The 23734-nt window shown below is 34.8% G+C and overlaps 2 protein-coding genes across 2 annotated transcripts; one reads left to right on the forward strand and one right to left on the reverse strand.

Annotated features, from left to right (window-relative positions):
* Window positions 1-438: 438 nt before the first annotated feature.
* On the reverse strand, window positions 439-807 carry LOC148549787 (uncharacterized). The gene has a single exon (XM_088495784.1). The coding sequence runs from the start codon at window positions 805-807 to the stop codon at window positions 439-441; it is 369 nt and encodes a 122-aa protein (XP_088351910.1).
* Window positions 808-5035: 4228 nt separating this feature from the next.
* LOC107613521 (uncharacterized) lies at window positions 5036-14202 on the forward strand. The gene is made up of 15 exons (XM_016315564.3): window positions 5036-5829; window positions 7061-7240; window positions 7407-7464; window positions 8877-8927; window positions 9141-9223; window positions 10121-10208; window positions 11037-11078; window positions 11166-11240; window positions 11326-11394; window positions 11912-12027; window positions 12166-12278; window positions 12626-12705; window positions 12818-12938; window positions 13550-13616; window positions 13827-14202. The coding sequence occupies exons 1-15, from the start codon at window positions 5417-5419 to the stop codon at window positions 13957-13959; spliced, it is 1689 nt and encodes a 562-aa protein (XP_016171050.1). The 5' UTR covers window positions 5036-5416; the 3' UTR covers window positions 13960-14202.
* The last annotated feature ends 9532 nt before the right edge of the window (window positions 14203-23734 follow it).

Genomic DNA, 23734 nt, shown 5'->3' on the forward strand with positions numbered 1-23734 from the left:
TTTAAGTTTACCTGAGTGTATCAGTATATTTATAGGGGACGAACCAATAACCACCGCTGAAGTATTTCCACCTCTGATGGTGGATAACCGTCCCTTTTATCTTAGGGTTGTTGAGATCTCTTTTCTAGAAGTGGGTGAGAGATTCTGGGAGGCAGTTGCTCACTTGGTTACGTGCGAGCTGCCTGTGTTAATCTATTCCAATCTCACGTAGACGAGGCCGTCCTACTGGATTGGGCCTTTTAACCGCATTGGCCCTGGCTTATATTTTGGGTCTTTTAATCTATTATTTTCTCCTGGCTTGGTACTTGCTAGCTTGGAGAGAGTATTAACTTGGCTGTTGAGTTCCTGAGTTATGTGCCTAACCTCGGTTTCTAAGAATTGCCTGAGATGCTCTAGCATTTTTTCCAAGTACCTTTTCATGTTGAGATCTTTTGCCTGCTACTCTCCATTCATTTGAGAAGTTACTATTTGAGAGTCACTGAAAATTATTACCTTGTTAGCACCGACTTCTTTAGCAAGTTTTAGCCCTGTGATCAGAGCTTCATATTCGGACTGGTTGTTGGAAGCGTGGAACTCAAATTTTAAGGACATCTCTATCTGAGTACCTTCTTCATTGACCAATATTATGCTGGCTCCACTTCTGACCTTATTAGAGGATCCGTCTAGATAGAGCTCCCAGGTCGTGGAGGTTTCGCTCTGATCGCCTGTGTATTCTGCGACAAAGTCGATGAGACATTGGGCTTTGATTGCTGTCCGAGTTTCGTATTTCAGGTCGAACTCGGATAGCTCTATAGCCCATTGAACCATTCTGCCTGCAATATCCGTTTTTTTGAAGGATCTGCTTCATAGGCTGGTTCGTTCGGACTCTTATGGTATGAGCCTGGAAATAAAGTTGTAGCCTTCTAGATGCTACGATTAAAGCATATACAAATGTTTCAAGCTTCTGGTACCTTAGCTTGGGACCTTGTGACACTTTGCTAGTGAAGTAGATGGGATGCTGTCCGACCTCATCTTCTCGTATCAACACTGATGCTACAGCCTTCTCAGCGACAGCTAAGTATAATACGAGTTCCTCCCCTGTTTTTGGCCGAGTAAGGATAGGAAGCCGGCTCAGAAACTTTTTGAACTCTTGAAAGGCCTCTTTACATTCAGGGGTCTATTCGAACTGGCATCCTTTTCTAAGTAGTGAAAAAAGTGGTAGGAATCTCAATGCTGATCCTGCCAAGAATCTAGATAGAGCTGCAAGGCGACCATTCAGCTGCTGAACTTCCCTTAAACAAGTCGGACTTTCATCTCTAAGATTGATCTGCACTTATCGGGGTTAGCCTCAATTCCCTTTTGTGTCAACATGAATCCTAGGAATTTTCCAGCTTCCACTGCAAAGGTGTATTTGATAGGATTTAGCCTTATCCCATGCTTCCTTACAGTATCAAAGACTTGCGAAAGGTCGGTCAGGAGGCTAGTCTCATCCTTGGTTTTTACCAGCATATCATCCACATACACTTCCATTAGGCTTCCGAGGTGAGGTGTGAACACCTTATTCATCAACTTTTGATAGGTGGCCCTTGCATTTTTTAATCCAAATGGCATGACCACGTAGCAATAATTTGCTCTAGGTGTGATGAAAGATGTCTTCTCCTGGTCCGACTTGTATATCGGTATTTGGTTGTAACATGAGTAAGCATCCATGAATAATAGATATTGGTACCCCGAGCTAGAATCTACTAGAGAGTCTATGTTGGGCAGAGGATATGGGTCTTTTGGACATGCTTTGTTGAGGTCGGTATAATCGACACACATCCTCCAATTTCCATTATGCTTTTTGACCAATACCATATTTGCCAACCATGCTGGGTACTTGACTTCCCTGAAAAATCCGGCTTCTAGCAAGTCTTGTACTTGCTTTTCAACCACTTGAGCTCATTCTGACCCGAGCTTTCGTCTTCCTTGTTGGACAGGTCAAGATCCTGGGTAGACGGATAGCCTGTGTGACATAAACTTAGGATCGATTCTGGGCATGTCGGAGGCTTTCCAGACAAAGAGGTCGGAGTTTTCTTGTATGAGTTTTACGAGCTTTTACTTCAGTTCTTCTGCTAAATTAGCTCCTATATTGATATTTCTCCCAGCTTCTTGCCAGATCTAGACTTTTTCTATTTTTTCTCCCAGCTGTGGTCGTAATTCTTCTCTTACTCGACTTCGCCGAGTTCAATCGTATTAACCTCCTTGCCTTTACCCCTTAGGTTTAGGCTCTCATTATAACACTTCCTTGCCAGCTTCTGATCTCTTCTAATGGTAACAATCCCTTCTTGTGTTGGAAACTTCATGCAGAGGTGAGGGGTAGAAACAACCGCTCCTAGTCGGTTTAGCGTTGTCCAACCTATCAGAACATTGTAGGCGGAGACTACATCGACAACAATAAAGTCGATGCTTAAAGTCTTAGACTTCATCCCCCTTCCAAAAGTTGTGTAGGAAGATGAATCTAGTGGCGTGATAGGAGCATCTCCCAACCCAAAGAGTGTATCTGGGTAAGCTTTTAGCTCCTTCTCGTCTAGTCCCAGCTTATAAAATGCCGGCTTGAACAATATGTCGGCTGAACTCCCTTGATCCACCAGAGTTCTGTGTAGATGAGCATTGAGAATCATTGTGATTACCACCGGGTCGTCATGACCGGGTATGATTCCCTGCCCATCTTCTTTGGTGAAGGAAATTGTGGGAAGGTCGGGTTCATTATCTCCGACTTGGTAGACTTCTTTCAAATGCCTTTTCCGAGACGACTTGGTCAGCCCCCTCCAGCGAATCCTCCTGATATCATATGAATGTGTCGTTCTGGAGTCTGTAGGGGCGGACCTCTCCGCTCATGGTCTTCATCATCTCTTTTTCTTTTTCCATGATTGTCCGACCTTTCTATGAGATATCTATCCAACCGACCTTCCCTGGCCAGCTTTTCTATCACATTTTTTAGGTCGTAGTAATCATTTGTGGAATGCCCGTACAACTTGTGGTATTCACAATATTCATTACAACTTCCCCCTTTCTTGTTCTTAATGGGACGCGGAGGAGGAAGCTTCTCGGTGTGACAGATTTCCCTATAGACATCCACTAAGGAAACTCGTAGCGGAGTGTACGTGTGGTATCTTCTGGGCTTCTCAGGCTCGACTTCTTCTTTTCTCTTGGGCTCTCTCTCTTTTTTCTTCAAATGTTGAGGGTGCCCTAATTGCCAACTCGGCTCTCGTAACCTGGCGTTTTCTTCCATATTGATGTACTTTTCAGCTCACTCTTGTACATCATTTAAAGAAGTTAGATGCCTCTTTAATATGGACTGGAAAAATGGTCCTTCTCGGAGACCATTGACAAGTCCCATTATTACCGCCTCCGTAGGCAGGTCTTAGATTTCCAAGCATGTTTTGTTGAATCTTTTAATGTAGTCTCTCGGGGGTTCTCCGACCTCCTGTTTTACTCCGAGTAGGCTAGGTGCATGCTTGACCTTGTCTTTCTGGATCGAAAACCGGGTAAGGAATTTGCATGAGAGATCGTCGAAACTAGATACCGACCTTGGGGGCAGGCTGTCGAACCACTTCATGGCTGCTTTAGTCAATGTTGTCGGAAAGGCCTTGCAGTGAGTAGCGTCCGAGGCATCTGCTAAGTACATCCGACTTTTGAAATTGTTGAGGTGGTGCTTTGGGTTAGTTGTCTCGTCATATAGGTTCATGTAAGGGCTTTTGAAAATTTTAGGAACTCTAGCCCTCATGATATCCTCAGTAAACGGATCTTCTCCTCCCAGTGGACTATCTTCCCGAGTAGTACGAGAATCCTTATTGCGAAGGTTGGACTCTACCTTTGAGAGCTTGTCCTCCAACTCCCTTCGCCTTTTGATTTCTCTCTTCAAGCTTCTCTCCGCTTCGCGTTGTCGCTCTAACTCCTGTTCCATCTGCTCAAGTCGGTCCTGATATCCTTGTAGCCATCCCATGAGGTCGGTGCCGTGAGGCTGTCTTTCCCCATCGGGGCGGCGAACTTCGGATAGGATTCTACTTTGGTTGTCGGAGGGACCCTCCCCATGCGGCTCCTCCATTCTTGGCTGGGGTATTACTAAGGCTTGGTCGTTGTTGACCATGTCTTGATATTCTTGGTCTGACTCAGACGCAGTATGTCCGTTTTCACGTTGGTCGTCCGCCTTTGAGTGTCGATCTCCAGGTCCCCGGCAACGGCGCCAATGTTCCGGGGTTACCTGAAACTGGGTTGCCTTTGTGTTTGCGAGTGAGGCCTAAATCCTCAATGGAGTATTCCCCAACTTGTCCCACGTCTTGTGACCGTCATCCAAGTTGTTAGTGGGAATGGGGGGGGGGGGGGGAGGGGTGGTACTTGCAAAATACTCCGATGCCTGAGTCAGCAAGGGCCTTAGCAGGTTTTAGTGTATTGGAACTTAAGTTTACCTGAGTGTGTCAGTGTATTTATAGGGGACGAACCAATAACCACTGCTGAATTAGTTCCACTTCTGATGGTGAATAACCGTCCCTTTATCTTAGAGTTGTTGAAATCTCCTTTCTATAAGTGGGTGAGAGATTTTGAGAGACAATTACTCACTTGGTTACGTGCGGGTTGCCTGTGTTAATCTATTCCGACCTCTTAGAAGAGGTCGGATATATAGACGAGGCTGTCCTACTGGATTGGACCTTTTAACCGTATTGGACCTGCTTTATGTTTTGGGGCTAAGATATGAACATATATATATATATATATATATATATATATATATATATATATATATATATATATAAAAGGATTAATTACTACTTTTAATAATTACTCTAAAAATAATGAAATATACAACTCTAAATTTTTTATCATATCAAAACGATAAAACTAATAAAATATTTTTTAAAGACAGAAAAAAATATTTTAGAAGAACTAAAATGCCATAAATAAATATCGAAAAAGTAAATTGTCCAAAAGATATTATATGTTTTACTGTAAACCCACTCTTTTGTCCTGAAAAAATCGAACTTATAAGCCCACAATTATGCTGATATAATTACTACTAATAATATATTGATTTATTAACCTCATCACGTGAACTATACACTGCATATAGACTGCATTTATCGCATATAGACTGAACCAAGACAGATTTTGTCCCTTTAATAGAATATTTATCGCATAGTATAGCATACACTGCATTTCTACAAGGAAGATTTCACCATATACAAAGTTGGTACAATAAGAATAGTAAATTTAGATACTCAAAAATGACATTGTCGATGTGTCTATCACGCTCACTAGTTTTACTCAGTGTACTCAGTACTGTTATTTGTTTCCGTCCTTACGGAACGAAAAGCGACCAACGTCTCGCCCTCACCTAGCGCCGGAAATACAAAATCCTTTCCTTCTTTATAAACACATCAACCAAAGTAACAACCTAATGCGGCCAAGAAGCCTCAGCAGCGCTGCCAATGCAACACTGAAGGGCAGGAAATGGGATGCGCTGATAATCGGCGGCGGCCACAACGGCCTCACAGCAGCCGCCTACCTTGCTCGTGGCGGTCTCTCCGTGGCAGTCTTAGAGCGCCGCCACGTGATCGGAGGCGCCGCTGTGACGGAGGAGCTGGTCCCAGGGTTCAAGTTCTCCCGGTGCAGTTACCTGCAGAGCCTCTTGCGTCCCTCAGTCATCAAAGAACTTGAACTTCCGAAACACGGCTTGAAGCTTCTGAAGAGGAATCCGTCCTCTTTTACGCCTTGCCTCGACGGACGGTACCTACTCTTGGGCCCCGATAAAGGTCTCAATCATTCTGAGATTTCCAAGTTCTCGCTTAAAGATGCAGATGCTTATCCAAGGTGCTCTTCCTTTTTTCGTTTTTGTTTTTGTTTTTTATTTTCAGTTCAATTCAGAAAATAAGAGAGATGAAAAAAAGGACGAGTATTGATTGGAGTAAGAGAGAAGAAAAAAAGGCACTTGTGAAATTGACTGAAAAAATTGAAAAAATTTGCCTCCCTAGCATTATTACTCTTGTGAAATTGGCAATTTAGTTTTTGGAAGAAACAATAGGCTTGACTGAATTTTTTTTTCCTAAATGCCAAAAGTACTGCTATATCTACTTAGATTTTTGTATATTTTCTTAAAAGTTGTTATAGGGTCATTCGAGTATGTCTTTACTAAATTGCCAACATCATAATCTTTTTGGAGTTAAACTGATAGTTTATCTATAAAATTTTTTCATTTGAATGTAACTTTCAAAAGAGCTACTAAATATATATCTATTTTGGGATAGTAGTACAAAACTTTTTACAAAAAACAAAAGTTTTAAAATGTTTTACTGAATTATAGTGAGAATTTGGAGAAATTTTTATTTTCAATGAACAATTATAGGAATCCACAAAAAAGGTTCATTAAGGTAATTAGCAACTGTTATGGAGAGACTTTGCAGTCTTATGGTCAAACCGTGATAAACTTGTGAGAACACACCTTTTGTACTTACTTTGGAATTCAATGGAAAAGAAATGATAGCAGAAGTAAGGGAAAAAAAAACACTTTGATAATGTTTTTTGGAAAAAGCTTATAATCATACGAGCAGTTGACAAAAAAAAATATTACAAGCTCAGCCTAAACCCCAAATTTGTATTTTGTTTCATTATTTTTAATTATTATTTTTTGAAATTTGTGTCCGTTTGACTGTTGCTGAAAATCTTCTGACTTAAAGACTACAGTTAGTAGGGGATAGATATGCATATTTTAATTATAAAAGGGAGCTCAGTGCACAAAGCTCCTACCTAGTGCCGTTTAAAGAGAGTAGATGCACATAGTTTTTATCCCTTCGAATTACAAGGCAACAACTTCAATGTTGCTTTAATGCTCATCTTCTTTATACAAACTTAAAAATCAAAATATTGTTTCTTTGATCAGTTGAGAAGAGAAGGTTTACTTGAACTTCATTTGACTGAGTTGGAAAGATGTTGGCATTCTTTTTTCATTTCCTGATTAAACATCTAAGCTGGATAAACTGTGTGTTTCCCATTTAACAAGAATCTGTCTGTCTTTCACCCCTTTTCCCCTTTTTTTGGAATTTAGATATGAGAATCAGCTTGAGAATTTCTGTAAATTCATGGATCTGGTGCTGGATTCGTCTCCTCCTGAATCCTTGCAGCATAAATCATCACTTAATGAACAACTGAAGAATAAATTACAGAATTCAGTATTTTGGGCAAGTTGTCTACGACAAGCATCCTCCTTGGGGCAAAAGGAGATGGTGTAAGTATTTGTTTCTCCAACAGGAAGTTGTTTGTATCCATGACAAGCTGGCATTGTTAGGAATAGCAAACTAATAAGTTTCATGATATTAATAGCTAGTTTTGTGAAACTATGAACTCGAGGCTAAAACATCAATATTTATAATATTTACTACTTTACATGGCAGGGAATTCATGGACCTTTTATTAGCTCCGGCTTCCAAAGTTTTGAACAACTGGTTTGAGGTAACCTTGTAGTCTTCATCTCTTTTCATTTTCCTTCATTGCCAAGCTCTTGGACTTTGTACATTACAACTGAGCATATATCTTCTAGATTCTTGAAGTTTCAGACTTTTGCTCATTGAGTGTCTTTTATGAGTGTGTCTTTTGTAAGATATCCACAAACTTGAGCTGCAAACTCCACTCAAAAGTCATGGGCTTGTAGGAGTTGGCATACATAAAAAATATTATCTAATAAACAATATTCCTGATTGATATTGCAGATGTTAACTTTCTAACACATATAGGTAAATAAATATAATAAAAACATTACTTAGCATCACTCAATTGTTGTAATCTTCTTAACTTTGCATGTAGGTTGTTTGTAGTTTGACAAAACATAAGAGTAAATATAATGTATAAATTCAGCTTGATAAAGCTATGCATGACATAGGTTGTGATAGGATCAGGGATCTAGCAGAATTAGGGGATTTTATTGATGAACTAGGGATTGCAAATCACAATCCCTTATTGGAGTACACTGTTGGAACTACCAACTGTGGAGAGAATTTTCCCTCTCTTGAACTAACAAACTGAACAGAATCTTCTAACTAACTAAAAACTAACTAACCCCTAGCACTTATAGGCAGCAGCTAGGCCTAGCACTATTGCTCCTAAACCTGCTAAACTAGCTTAAAAGGACCAACAAACAGCCATCCAGCAAAATTAGGAATTAAGCAGTGAAAGCAGTGAAAAATCGGCCCATCAACTCCTTACCTTTCCTCCTATAAACGAAGCCAAACCTGTTTCTATCAGGTTGTTTGTAGGTTGTTTTGTACTGCATAACATAGGCAAGTTGACTCAAGTATCTAATAAAATTGTCCACAATTGTACATTTTGGAAACAAATCAAGTGTAAGTCTAGACCTGTAAACTGGCAAGTAGGATTGAGAATTAGCGATATCAGAGTTTGACCCAAAATATCAGATTATACATATATGTTTATGAGTTACCTCATTTTTACGTACTCAAATCGTAATCGGGTGCAATGACTTCAGTTGATTAGCCACTCCCATCTAATGGGATAAGACTTTGTTCTTGTTGCTGTTGTTTGAGTTACCTCATTTTTATATACTCAAATCATGAACTCATGAGAGTTTAGTTTGTAACTTGTCTCAGACACTTTAAAGTTTCAACTAAAACTGGATGCACTTATCTGTTGTGAACACTGTTGCATACCATCATACTTGTTTCTTATATATACAAAGACCCCATTAACACTTCATACCCAACATATTGAGTATTGACATTTATTTCCGTGCAATCTGTTGATCACTGTTCCCATGTGATTTGGTGCTATTAAATGATTTCTTTAATTTGTAGTTTCTTTGTTAACCCTTGTTTTGGTGGCTTAATATTTGCCTGATACTGTTTGTGCAGACAGATGTTCTGAAGGCTACCCTTGCAACAGATGCTGTGATTGGAAGCACAGTAAGAGCAGTTTACCTTTAGTGTTAAAAGTCTTTCCAATGAAAAACATTTTAACAATGAAAGGATATACGAATTTCTCCATTGTTCTTTGAGAGTGAAACAATTAGAGTAATTATTGCTACTCAACGTCCTCTTATTTAATGCAGCACTGTTACTTTGTCATGTTTCATGGAATATACATGTGTGTATGGTGCTTCTAAAACTGTTGTGCAGGCCAGTGTCCATACCCCAGGAAGTGGTTATGTTCTACTACATCATGTTATGGGAGAAACTGGTGGGGATCGTGGAGTCTGGTCGTATGTATCTTGCTATGTTGATATCTTTATACTGTGAATCTTAAGAATGGAAAAATGTTATTTTCAAAATTTTAATGATAGATATAGATCAATCCAAATTAAAGTTTACATATAACATTTTGTGAATGGTATGCGTAGTTATTCTGAGAAGGGAATCATAACTAACAGAAATTCACAAATGACAAGAAATCACATAGATAAGTGGCAAACTGTCAATGTGTCATTACATGGTTTGCAGTGTATGAAAGTTCACGTAGCTGACAAGGTTATTCTAGAAAGGCACTGATTCTATCTCAGAATAAGGGTTCATGTTGCCTTATATAAGAATTGTTAACTTATTTGCTTAAGCACGTCAGGTTTAAGCAGCTTGGGCAGGCTGTGAAAGAGAATAAGCTAAAGCCTCATTTTTCTTTACAACACCCCCACCCCCCACTCCGCATCCACCACCCTTAAAAAAAACAAAATGCGCAACTCATTCCTTTAACATGTATGAAGCAAAAGGTCCTACAAAGAGTTGGTTTTTCCATTTCAAGCTTTAACTTTGTTCACATCAATGAATATGCTAGATTTGTTTATTCTGATCATATTTCAAGTGTTACACATTACTGGTATTCTGTTAAAAACTCCTTCACACCCCTTTATGAGAAGTATGCTTCTCTTTGTCCCTGTCATCAAGTTAATCATTATATGCTCTATATTTGATTTTTTTTTTCACTGTACCATATACATCAAAACTGATATTACATATGCACACCAACACCCATGTTAATATAAAATCCTGGAAAAATCAATAAATTTGTTGCTAATTCCTTTCTCTGAACTAACATTTTTGAAATATGTGTTCCTAGTATAGGCTGCAAATTATTAATTGGCTACCTTTTTTTTTGGTCTACGTAGATATGTTGAAGGTGGAATGGGCTCAATATCGAAGGCTATTTGTAATGCTGCTATGGAAGCTGGAGCACATATTGTAACCAATTCTGAGGTGTGTCTTGGAGAATATCTATTAGCTTATTCCACCCTTGCTTCTCTCTCTCTCTCTCTCTTGTTACAAGGCTTTCAAATGTGCTCTCTTGTTAGGAAGTTTCATTCGTCAATTCTGATATTTATAGTTGTGCCCTGATTCCATTGGATCCTAACTGCAACCATAAATTTATTTATTTTTAAAAGAAAAAAATTGTCGTGGCCCAAATGAGTTGAAGCTACGAAAGTAAAACACCTGTGGAAATTGACAGGTATTTTAGAAGTGCCACATTACAGGGGAAATAGTCATGATAGCCTTTTGTAAGTTCTAGGCAAGTAATATCACATAATCATTTAATCGTGGTCACTGGTTCTCCAGTTGAGTAAAGAGCTATGGTGGACAAAAGAAAAAGGTGAGGGTGCGGGTGGTTTCAATGGATAAACTGGAAAGTAAGGTTGAGGGTCTTGGGGCTTTCTAATTAATAATGAATTAAGGATAAATTATGAATTTAGTAAATTAATGTTAATAGAAGTTAACATTGTTTTAGCCTTTTAGGGGAGTGAAGTGTCGTGTGAAAAATTGAAGTTTCAAGTGTTATATCTATGTATCCCAGGAGATGTAAGGAAAGACCTTGTTCACTAATTTTATTTCTTATTATTCAAATCACAACATCAACACCAAAATCATGCTACAAAATTTCAGTTCTTTTTTTTCTTTTATCAGTATTACGAAAAAAATAAATTGGACTGAGAGGAGGATAAATGTTTCTTATCAGCCCCTTCCACCTCCCCCCTCTCTCTTTTTGTCCCCAATTCTCTAACCACTCGGTCATATCTGGTATTTTTTTAGGTATCTCAGTTGTTGATTGAAGACTCTAGCACTGTCTGTGGGGTTAGTATTGTTTGAGAGTTTCCTCGATCAAAGGGAATTTTAAAGACATAATAAAAAATGAATTTTCTGGAGATGGCTTACATACAGGTGATTTTGGCTGATGGTACCAAAGTGCATTCTTCAATTGTTCTTTCTAATGCAACTCCATATAGAACTTTCATGGTGAATTCTCAATCTGTCTTCAGACATTGGCTTCTTCCACACCCATATTTGTTATTAATTTACAATATCTGATTATATGAATTAGGAATTAGTACCTAATGATGCCCTTCCGGATGATTTTGTTCGTGCGATTAAGCATTCTGACTATAGTTCTGTAAGTTTTTTTACTCTATATCTCAGTTTATAATTTTAATACCCTTATTTTCTAATTTCTGTTGTGTGTAGCTGAGCTTAATAGGTAACGTTAAATTATATGTAAACTGCATGTTTATGCGTTGTTCACTAATCAGGGATGCTGGGAATTCAGCAATGAGAAAATGACATGTCGACAAGGAATAACATATATTAATCAGATGATGCTGGGATAGTTGTGGTGGAATACAAGTGGCTAACATGATGCATTTAATTTTAACCAACTAGGGCTTGCTTTTTTTTTTTTTTTTTTAAATCATGAGATGTGCTTTTAACCTACTTGTTCTATGCTACCCATTACAGGACATAAATATTAAGACAAGAAAAACAGATTTTAACTCACTATAGAAATTTCCTTTTCCCCCATAGGTTAACTAAAATTGTGGACATCAGAAGATATTTTAAGTAAGGTCTTTTTTTTTCCCCCATTATTTATTTACTATTTGTCAATCTCAATTATTTGGTATTCATCAAGACAGGCTACTACAAAAATAAATGTAGCAGTTGACAAGTTGCCTCAATTTGAGTGTTGCAAGTTAAATCATCCTCATGCTGGCCCACAGCATGTTGGCACAATTCATATTGGTTCAGAGAGGTATGTTTAAATTGAATAGTCATTTAAAAGTTTGATCAGTATGTAAATTTGCTGTGGTCATTATCTATATGGAAAATTGCAGATTATTTATTTTCAGAACATGTCAGTCTTTCTTTACCCTTTTTAGTTTCTGTTTAGCATGGAAGAGATTCACTCTGCATCTCAAGATGCTGTAAATGGAGTGCCATCACGAAGACCAGTTATTGAAATGACAATTCCCTCCACGCTGGACAAAACCATATCTCCACCTGGTAGTTGAAACTCTGCATTTATTAGTGTATTAATATGTTCCGTTCGTAAGAAAAATTATAGTCATTTTGCTCTCGTGATGGCAGCTTGTTTGTAGCAAAATGGTTTCATTTCCTTAAATTTTTTGCATTATTTATATCACTTTGTTTTATCTTCAGAATTCCATGAATTCTTATTACTCAAATCAAAACTAGAAACTTGGCTTCTCTGTCAATACTCTAGTTTATTTATCTGTTTTGTGCCTTTCATAATATGTGAATTATGTTGATATCATCTCTTTGTGTATTCTTTTTTTATTTTTAATTTTTTTATAAGTATCATCTGGTTTATGAATCTGTTTTATCCGTAGGTATGCATGTGATCAACCTATTTGTGCAGTATACTCCCTACAAACCACTGGATGGTGACTGGCAAGATCATGAATATAGAGTTAGTTTGCTTAAGATGTTTGAATTTCATTAACTCTGCATTTGTATGCTATGTGCATCTACTAAAACTAATAGTTGAATTGATGTTAATGGTGTGTCTATATTATTCCTAGGAATCATTTGCGCAAAAATGCTTCAAATTGATTGATGAATATGCCCCCGGGTTTAGTACATCTGTCATTGGTTATGACATGTTGACTCCACCAGACCTTGAAAGGGAAATTGGTTTGACAGGTAATTAAGTTATAGTCACCAAAATAAATACCTAATAGGCAATTCATATTTGTTCTAGTAAATGTCAGCAAAACTGCACTTTCTAGGCCACAAAAACTCGAAACAAATAATTGGCACAAGAAAGCTATTATTATTAACTTTTTGCTGGGACATCACGACATATTTTGATGTTTTTGATATATTAAAAAATATTTAATTTCATAATATTCTTAATTTCCCTACATTTTGTAGCTTATAGAAACTTATTTCATATTATATGTACTTTTTATTTTGAGTTAAACATAATTTTAACTTCCACTAGGTAACTTATATATTTTATTTTAAGGGTAGTTTTGGAAATGGAATTGAACACCAAAGAATATTAATGAACTAGTATATATAATGGGAATTGGTCGATATAGATATAGACAATATAATTGTTTTCTAGGTAGGTATAGACGTATAGTGTAGATTATGGCGAAAGAAAAGATGATTACAAAGACTTAAGAGTGATATATACAATCAGGAGAGAACAAAGGAAACATCAATTATTCAGTGTTTCGCAATGCCTCCCTGTATAACCGTTGTGGCTGGTAACTTTATTTTCACCCCTCTTATTTTATTTTCGGCAGGAGGGAACATATTTCATGGTGCCATGGGATTGGATTCTCTTTTCCTCATGCGACCTGTTAAAGGATGGTAAAATAATCTTTACTGCTTTGTGATATTAATTGTTTCTTTTTTCCTTCAACATTCAGATTGCATTTGGTTAGTGTCTATGGACACAAATTTTGTCTTTTAAGTGTTTTATCTCAACCTTTCGTTTATTCCAAACACATCCTGATTACAACTGTAGCATGCTTCCCCTATACATAATTACGTGAGTGTTTTCTTTGCTTTGGCACTTAGGTCGAATTATAAGACTCCGCTTCAGGGGTTATACTTATGTGGAAGCGGGGCACATCCTGGCGGTGGCGTAATGGGGGCACCAGGACGTAACGCCGCTCGATTAGTACTTCAAGATCTTAAGAAAACTACGTAAGGTTGAGGTGGTAGTGATTACATGGCAGCGATGAGGTTCATTTGTCTTAATTGGTGCCTTTGAGCTGGTATGTATGTTTTTGATAGAAGAAACTTCAAATAAATGAAGCAGCTTCCACCAAGTATTCTTCCAATGTGTTGGATAGAATCATATTTGTTAACCTTTGCGTTAACTCATAAATCTATGAGCTTATTATTGAGAAATGTTTGCATCCTTTTACATCGTATTTGATGTGTTCTAAAATTATTTGCAAATACTAATTTTTTTATTTATAATGCTTAAAATTTATATAAAAATATTCGAAGAGTGCTTTTGAATTATTTTGGATTACGCATTAAATGTGTTTAAAAAACGTAGAAGTATTTTTTTTAAATGGACAAGCAAGTAAAATATGTTGTAAAATAAATAAATAGAACAGATAGAATAGATATGAAATAGAAAAGTAGGAATAAAGGACTCTAGTATTAATATTCTCTAATATAAGTATTTCAATAATAGAGATTTTATATCTGGTTCTCAATAATACTATTTCATGTACATATATTATTTATAAGAGTAAAAGTATACGTTTTCACTGCTTGTTTGTTTTTGTGTCTTAGATTATATGGCAGGCTTTATTTATATATGTGAAAAGCCATCTTTTTTCTAACCTTATTAATGTTGAGTCGATCATGAAAATCTTGAGCAGCCCATCTTTGAAAATTTGAGCTGCTCAAATTGTTTTGAATGGTTGAAGAAGTCATGGATTATTAAGTGATGGATATTTATATTACAACACTCTTTTTGGAGGTCCATTGAGATGATGTCTCATTAAAATATTGTTAAAAAAAATTAATAGAAAAAATTTTAGTGAGAAAAAAGAATATAACATTTTTTGTGATGAGGACTATCTCGTAAAAAAACTGTCAAAAAAGTTCCAATAGGAATAAAAACCTGATCAAGAAAAAAAAGAGTACAGTCTCTTTTTTTGGTAGCATTATTTAAGATTTTGAAATCGACGCATCCCTATTTGATGTATCAATCATTTAAAGGGTAATCTTTAAAGTAACTTTGTGAATAAATCTGTCAGATTATTGTTTGAGCGAATCAGTTAGATATCAATTAGTCCTTGATTTTGAAAGTCATGAGTATAAAAGAATTTAGAAAAAATATGCTTTGTTCTATTACTTTTGATGTATCCACCTTTAAGTTGAGCAACACATGCTGTATTATCTTCCAACAAAATAGTTGAAGTTATTTTCCGATCAATCAATCCACATGATATAATATATTGAATCAAACATCTGAACCAAAAATACTTGCGACTTGTTTCATGTATCACAAGTATTTCATTATGATTAGAAGATGCTGTTGTTATGATCTATATGGTGGATTTCCATGATATAGTTGTATCACCGTATGTAAATAGATCTCTTGTTTGAGATCTTCTTTTGTGTGGATCAGATAAATATCCTATATCTACATAGCTAACTAACTGTGACTTAGATTCATATGGATAAAGTAGTCTCATTAACTATTCCGTGAAGGTATCGAAAAATTTGTTTGACTTCATTCCAATGTCTTTTGGTTGGAAAAGAATTATTCCTTGCTAATAATTTTAAAGCGAATGATATGTTTGGTCGAGTATTATTAGCAAGATATGTTATTGCTCCAATGACACTAAGATATGATACTTCAGGAGAAAGGATTTTTTCATTTTCTTCTTTAGGACATAATTGATCATTTTTCACATCCAAAAATCTTACGATCATTGGAGTACTTAATGGATGTGACTTATCCGTATATAATCCCTTCAAGATATTTTCTGTATAAATTGTTTGATGAATAAAAATTCCATTGTTTGTATGTTTAATTTGTAGGCCAAGACGAAATTTAATCTTTCCAAAATATTCTTCTTTTAGAGCTTTTCTAATTGTTGGAATCCCTTTATGAGTTCTAATGATATAATCATCAACGTACATAACAATTAAAATGAATTCCGATGCAAATTTCTTTAAGTAAACACATTGATAAATATCATCATTCTTGAATCCCTTTTTCGTCAGATACTCAGTGAGACGATTATATCATATTCGTCCAGATTGTTTTAGACCATATAAAGATCTTTGCAATTTGACAAAGTATAATCGCTGAAAATATTCATTAGACGGTTTAGATATCTTTAGTTCTTCAAGGATTTTCTTATAGATATCAAGATTTAATTATCTGTATAAATAAGATGTCACCACATCTATTAGATGCATATCTAGCTTATAGTATGCAGATAAACTAATTAAATAACACAATATAATTACATCCACTGCATGAAAATATGTTTCTTCATAATCTATATTAGGTCATTGTGAAAAACTTTATGCTACAAGTTGAACATTGTAGCGTACAATTTCATTTTTCTCATTTCGTTTTCTCATAAATACGCATTTCTATCCAATAGGTTTTACATCTTTTGGTCTACGGAATACAGATCGAAAGACATCATGTTTTGCAAGTGAGTCTAACTCAACCTTCATAGATTCTTCCCATTTCGGCTAATCATTTCTTTGTCAACATTCCTCAATTGTTCTTGGCTCAGAGTCCTTATTTTCATGCATGATGTGTAATGTCACATTATATGCAAATATTTCATTGACAATTATTTTTTTTTCGGTTCCATTTTTTATTGCAAAGATATAATTTATTTAGATCTCATAATTTTCACAATTTTTTGAGTTTTCAAGTACCTGAACCACTGAATGTCTTCTGGTATTAAAACTATATCAGAATTTTGGAAAACTACTGATGTCTTTTCTATGTCTTTAACTTTTTTAGTAGGATTAGTATTTGCCTCTATAATACCAAATGCCTCTTTTTTTTTCAGGATTTTTATTTTTCGAATCGATTGATCTTCCACACTTTTGGTGTGTATTTGTTTCAGTAGCTATTTATCCAATTGGAACGTCAATTCGAATTGGGAAATTTTCAACTAGTATATAGAATTTGGTTATCCTTTTTGTATCAAAAAATACATCAGGCAATTCATTTACTATTCTTTACAAAAGTATAATCTTTTGAACTTCTAGTTCACATAGTCTTGATCGAGGATCTAGATGTATCAACGATGATGCATTCTAATTAAGTTCTTTCTCAGGGGGTTTATTCTCTCTTCCCAATGTTGTAAATATTGATTCATCGAAATAACAATCTACAAATCGAGCTTTAAACACATCTCCTATTTGTATATCAAGATACCTTACTATAGAGGGAGAATCATATTCAACATAAATTCTCAATTTTCTTTGATGTCTCATTTTGGTGTGATAAGGTGAGGCAATTGGAACATATATCACATATTCAAATATTCTCAAATAAAAAATAGTTTGCTAAAAACTAATTGTAGGGGAGAGAATTAGTGATAACTTGTTGGCCTCAAATGAGTAAGTGTTATGGCAAGTAAAATCTCACGCCCCAAACAAAATGAGAAGATTTGTTTTAAAAAATAAGGGTCTAGCAATTAATTTGAGACATTTAATAAGTGATTCTAGTAGTCTATTTTGTGTGTAAATATGAGCTACTGGATATTCAACACTTACTCCATTGGCCATATAATATGCATCAAAAGTTTGGAAAGTGAATTCACGAGTATTATCAAAGCAAATTGTTTTGATTAGATTTTAAGAAAAATGTGTTTTTAATTGATTTATTTAAGTAAGTAATCTCACAAATGTCAGGTTGTGAAAACACAATAAGTATACATATGACCATCTCGAAAATGTGTTTAATAGAATCATAAAATATCTAAAAAATTTACCTGATGGATGAATTGGTCAGCATATATCTCCTTGAATTCTTTAAAAAAAATTCAAGAGACTCAAATCCAATCTTTATTGGTGATGACCTTATAATTAACTTTCTTTAAGAACGTGCAATGTTAATAATTATAAATGAACTTGCATCACTTCATATGGACTAGAATCTTCATGAAGAGCATTGAACTCCAAATGGTCAAAGAATTAATAAAACAAGATTTTAATTGAATATAACAATTATCAATTTGCTGAATTTGCTAGAAGCTAATCGTGTTGGAAGTTTGAAGAACTATAAAAAATGTTCAAGGACCTTTGCCACCTAAGGTGTTTAGTTATTAAACTAAGAATGATGACAATTTAGCTTTATCACTTTAGTACCACCTCAATCTAAGTATGCAAGTTAAACAAGACATATTACTTCCTAATACAAATTGTCATATCTCAAAGTTACCGGTGGATACTAGCACTTTGAAAAGTCAAAACCAACATCCAATATGAAGTAATACTCTTCATCAGTAATCGTCGCTAACACAAGTACAACTAAGCTTTAGTTAGAAAAATTATCATTTTAGTATGAAGTATTGCTTATATAAAAGCACATAGACCAAATGTATTATGTGTGTTCCATAAAATAAAAATGTGTTTTGAGAATTGAAAAGTGCTCTTTCGTTTTTTTATTTTATTAGTGTTAATGAGTTTGAGTGATGAAAAATATGGTAGTGTCATTTATGTGAGTTAGTGATATTAGGCCAATAAATTGTGGATATTATACTTACATTTGGTATTAGAACTAGTTAATCCTGCACCAAGTCTTTGAGAATTTGTGAAGTGTAGGAGAGTTCTCACATAGTTGTTTATTCATAGAGTCAATATGACAAACACTTTCAATGTTGTGTGGTCCGGTCCCAAATTAGATGAAAACCTCAATTATAGTTATTAGGAGACTTTGATGTCTATTCATTTGAAGGCTTAAAACTTGTGGAATTATATTGAATCGAGTTTGCAAGGAGCAGATGCTTTCCAATAGAGGAAAGATCAATTGGCTTTATCTCAAATTCATCAAGGTGTAGATTATACAGTGTTTGACAAAATAGAAAATGCCTAAAGTGTAAAAGAAGCATGGACTATGTTGAAGCTGTCGTACAAAGGCGTAGATAATGCTCAGAAAGCAAAGCTACAGTCTTTGAGAAGAGAGTATGAAAGGTATGAAATGTCTAGATCAGAAACCATTGAGCAATACTTTTCTCGTGTTACAGATCTTGTCAATAAGATGAGAGTCTATGGAAAAGATATGTCCGATAACAAAGTGGTGAAAAAATTCTTCGCACCATACCGATGAAGTATGATCATGTGGTGACTACAATACTAGAGTCCCACGATATGGATACCATGACGATTGCGGAGTTGCAAGGAACCATGAAAAGCCACATCAGCAGAATATTGGAGAAATCAGAAAAATCAACTGAAGAAGCCCTGAAAAGCTAGGTGAATTTAAACAGTATTGCAGAATCAAACCATACACAAGAAGGACGAGGTCGTGGTTTCAATTTTCAAAGTAGAGGCAGAGGAAGTTTTAGAGGAAGATGTCGTAAAAATTACAACCAAATAAGTTATAATAATTTTACACTACTTAATCATGGAAGAGGTGGAACAAATTTCAGACATGCCAACCGAGGAATAGGTCGAGGCAATTTTTATCAAGAAAGAACCAATTTCAACTGCTTTCATTGTGAAAAGTATGGAGACAAAGCAGTAGGTTGCATATTCAAAATGATGAATAATAATCAAGCACACGTTGTAGAAAATTAGCATAAAAATACTGATGATAATTCAACTACTCAAACTTATATTTTTTACAAGTAATTCATGTGTTGAAGATGAAAATATATGGTACTTAGATAATGCTTGTAGTAATAATATGTCTGGTAGAAAAGAGTTATTTTCTTCACTAGATGATTCCGTTAAATTATTATTGAAATTTGGTAATAGTACAAAGATCCCTATTGAAGGAAAAGAGTAAATAATAATAAATCAAAGGATGGTTCTCTGAGTTATATTTCTGATGTTTTCTATGCTCCTGAACTTTATTACAATTTACTGAGTATGGGGCAGTTATCTAAGAAGCGATATAAGATGATAACTTATTGTGGATATTGCACTGTTTGACAACAACAAAAGGTTCATAGATAAAGCAAAGATGACTTCAAACAGAATGTGGTCATTGAAAATTCAACATGTTAATCCTTGTTGCATGAGTTCTGTGATACTTGATGATAGTTGGCTGTGGCATATGCGATTTGGGTATTTTTATTTTTTTAGTCTAAACTACTTGTCAAGAAAAGGGCTTGTTTCTAGTCTACCACGGGTTCATATTCCTAATTGTGTTTGTGAGATTTGTCAACTGGAAAAGAAGCACATAGATTCATTTCCTATAGAAAAGTTATAGAGAGCCAAAAGATTACTTGAAATTATGCATTCAGATCTTTGTTCTGTAGAAGTTCCAAACAATAGTAGTAGCTACTTTATCACTCTTATTGATGATTTTAGTAGATATATATTTGTATACTTTTTGAAGTAGAAATTAGAAGCATGTGATACCTTCAAGACATTCATGGCATTTGTCGAAAAACAAAGTAGTTGTAAAATCAAAATCCTCAGAACAAACAGAGGAACAGAATATCTTGCATGTCCATATTACTTTAAGCAACACGAAATTCAATACTAACTAACAACCAGATATACTCCTCAACAAAATAGAGTTGATGAAAGAAAGATCAGAACCATCATGTATATGGTCAGATGCATGCTCAAGTCATAACAAATGCCTAAAGAATTTTGGGCAGAAGCGATCGCAAAAACAGTTCATATTTTAAATAGGTGTCCAACGAAGAGTGTTCACGATAAAATTCCAGAGGAAGCTTGGAGTGGAAATAGACCTTACATTCATCATTTCAGAGTCTTTGGGTGTATTGCTTATGCTTATGTACCAAAACATTTAAGGAAGAAGTTAGATGACAAAGGCAAAAAGTGTATCTTTATTGGTTATATCACATATTCAAAAGTATACAAGCTGTATAATCCATACTCAAAGAAGGTGATTATTAGCAGAGATGTGACATTTGGCGAGAAAAGCATGTGGGACTAGAACACAATGACAGAAAAGCAGCCGATTGTAATTCCAAATACATGTGATGAAGTAGAAGAAAGGCAACCTGACACAACTGAATAACTAGAATCATCTTAAACACCTCAAAGAGAGTGGATACCACCTACTAGATTAACAAACTATGAAGTTGGTAATGACAACGATCCATCCGATAAAGAAGTCATACATTTTGCTCTATTTTCAGATTGTGAGCAGTTGAACTTTGAAGAAGCCTCTAGAGATAACAATTGGAAGAAAGCAATGGATGAGGAGATTCATGTCATTAAGAAGAATGACACATGAGAGATGACAGATTTACCAGCAGATAAGAAGCCGATTGGAGTAAAGTGGGTTTACAAAACTAAGTACAAATCCACGGTGAAGTTGATTGTTTCATAGCAAGATTAGTTGCTAAGGGATATACACAAAAATTAGGTATTGACTACTTTGAAGTATTTGTTCTTGTTGCTAGATTAGACACTATTAGTATGAATATTTCACTCTCAGCCCAAAATAAGTGGAAGATACATCAGATGGATGTTAAGTCAGCATTTCTAAATGGTACTTTAGAAGAAGAAGTATATGTTGAGCAACCTGCAGGATATGAAATTCTGGAGAAGAAGATAAAGTTTACAGGTTGAAGAAAGCCTTGTATGGGTTGAAACAAGCACCAAAAGCGTGGTACAAAAAGATTGATTCTTATTTCACTGAGAATGATTTCAGAAAATATTTGTTTAAGCATACTCTTTATATCAAGTTTATTGAACCTGGAGAAATCTTGATCGTGTGCTTTTATATTGATGATTTGATTTTTACCAGCAACAATTTGAAGATAATTGCAGAATTCAAGAAGGCTATCATAAAGCACTTTGAAATGACAAATATGGACTTGATATCTTATTTTCTCAGCATTGAAGTCGTTCAGAAAGATGATGGAATCTTCATTTCATAGAAGAAATATGCAAATAATATTTTGAAGAAATTTCAGATGGAGCACTCAAAGCCGGTTCCTACTCCAGTCGAAGAGAAGTTCAAGTTGCTGAGAGAATATATAGGAAGATCAGTAAATCTCACATATTACAAAAACTTGATTGGAAGTCTGAGGTACTTAGACTAGATATTGTGTTTAGAGTTAGTTTACTTAGTAGATTTATGGAGAAGCCTTGTACCAACCATTTGCAAGCGACAAAAAGGATTCTCCAATATATCAAAGGTACTTTAAATGATGGTATTTTTTTATGAAAATACTAATGAAGTAAATATTGTCGGTTACACTGATAGTGATTGGATAGGAGATGCAGAAATAAAAAAAGTACTTCAGGGTTTGCATTTTATCTTGGTTCAAGTGCAATTTCATGGTCATCGAATAAACAACCAATAGTAGCACTCTCTATAGCAGAAGCAAAATATATAGCTGCAGAAAGTTGTGCAACACAAGCAATTCGGTTAAGAAGAGTTCTTGAAGAATTAAACGAGAAACAAAGTACTTCAACAACGAGATTTTATGATAACAAGTCAGCTATTGCACTTCGTAAAAATCTAATTTTCATGGAAGATCCAAACATATTGATATTCGATTTCATAAAATTAGAGAGTTGGTGAATGAAAAAAATTTGAGATCGAGTATTGTCCTACTGAAGATCAAATTGCAGATATCTTTACAAAACCATTAAAAATCGAGTTATTTTATAAGTTGAAAAAGATACTTAGAATGATTAATTCTACAAACTTGATTTAAGAGAGATAATGTTAATAATTATACATGAACTTGCATCACTTCATATGGACTAAAATCTTCATGAAGAACATTGAAGTCAAAATAGTCAAAAAATTAATGAAACAAAATTTTAATTGAATACAACAACTATCAATTTGCTGAATTTGCTAGAAGCTAATCGTGTTGGGAGTTTGAAGAACTATAAAAAATGTTCAAAGACCTTTGCCACCTAAGGTGTTTGGTTATTAAACTAAGAATGATGACAATTTGACTTTATCACTTTAGTACCACCTCAATCTAAGTATACAAGTTGAACAAGTCATATTGCTTTCTAATACAAATTGTCATATCTCAAAGTTACTGGAGGATACTAGCACTTTGAAAAGTCAAAGCCAACACATCCAATATGAAGTAATACTCTTCATCAGTAATTGTCGCCAACACAAGTACACCTAAGTTTTAGTTGTTAGAAAAATTATTATTTTAATATGAAGTATTACTTATATAAAGGTACATAGGTCTAATGTATTATGTGTGTTTCATAAAATAAAATATGTTTTGAGAATTGAGATGTGTTTTTTGTTTCTTTATTTTATGAGTGTTAGTGAATTTGAGTGATAAAAAATATGACAGTATTATTTATGTGAGTTAGTGATTTTGGAGTAAATAAATTGTAAGTATTATATTTACATATAATATAACAAAATTCACTAGATTAATGAATCTTTTGGTTCTTTGGTGAAGTCTATGAGAATTTTTAATAATCTTTCGTATCATGGTTATTTCATGATGATTCAATTGGTCATGCCAAATCATAAATTTATTTGGACTAATAAACTTCTGATTTATGATAGCATGTGATTTAATTTCACTAATTTTAGTATAATATAACCTAGAAGAAAGTGAGGACAACTTTTTAATATAATCTTTTTATTTAAATCATGAGTTGTTATATATAAGTACTCATAATTTTTCCTATTTATTGTTTTTATAAGATATCTATTTTGGTGAATATCTTTATAACTCAACAAGTTTCTTGGAGACTTTGTAGATAATGATACATTATTTATTATGAATTTTATTTCTTTAAGAAACAAAATTATAGCTCCTTTGTAATCTTCAATCACA

This window comes from Arachis ipaensis, chromosome B8 (genome assembly GCF_059453495.1).
Source record: "Arachis ipaensis isolate K30076 ecotype BB chromosome B8, ASM5945349v1, whole genome shotgun sequence".
Classification (NCBI taxonomy): Eukaryota; Viridiplantae; Streptophyta; class Magnoliopsida; order Fabales; family Fabaceae; genus Arachis; species Arachis ipaensis.

Excerpts from the sequence above, each read along its gene's own strand:
- LOC148549787 (XM_088495784.1), bottom strand. The coding sequence starts at position 807 with ATGGTTCAATGGGCTATAGAGCTATCCGAGTTCGACCTGAAATACGAA.
- LOC107613521 (XM_016315564.3), top strand. The coding sequence starts at position 5,417 with ATGCGGCCAAGAAGCCTCAGCAGCGCTGCCAATGCAACACTGAAGGGC. Across the intron at positions 8,928-9,140 it reads ATGCTGTGATTGGAAGCACA|GCCAGTGTCCATACCCCAGG; the intron begins GTAAGAGCAGTT and ends ACTGTTGTGCAG. Across the intron at positions 12,706-12,817 it reads GGCAAGATCATGAATATAGA|GAATCATTTGCGCAAAAATG; the intron begins GTTAGTTTGCTT and ends TATTATTCCTAG.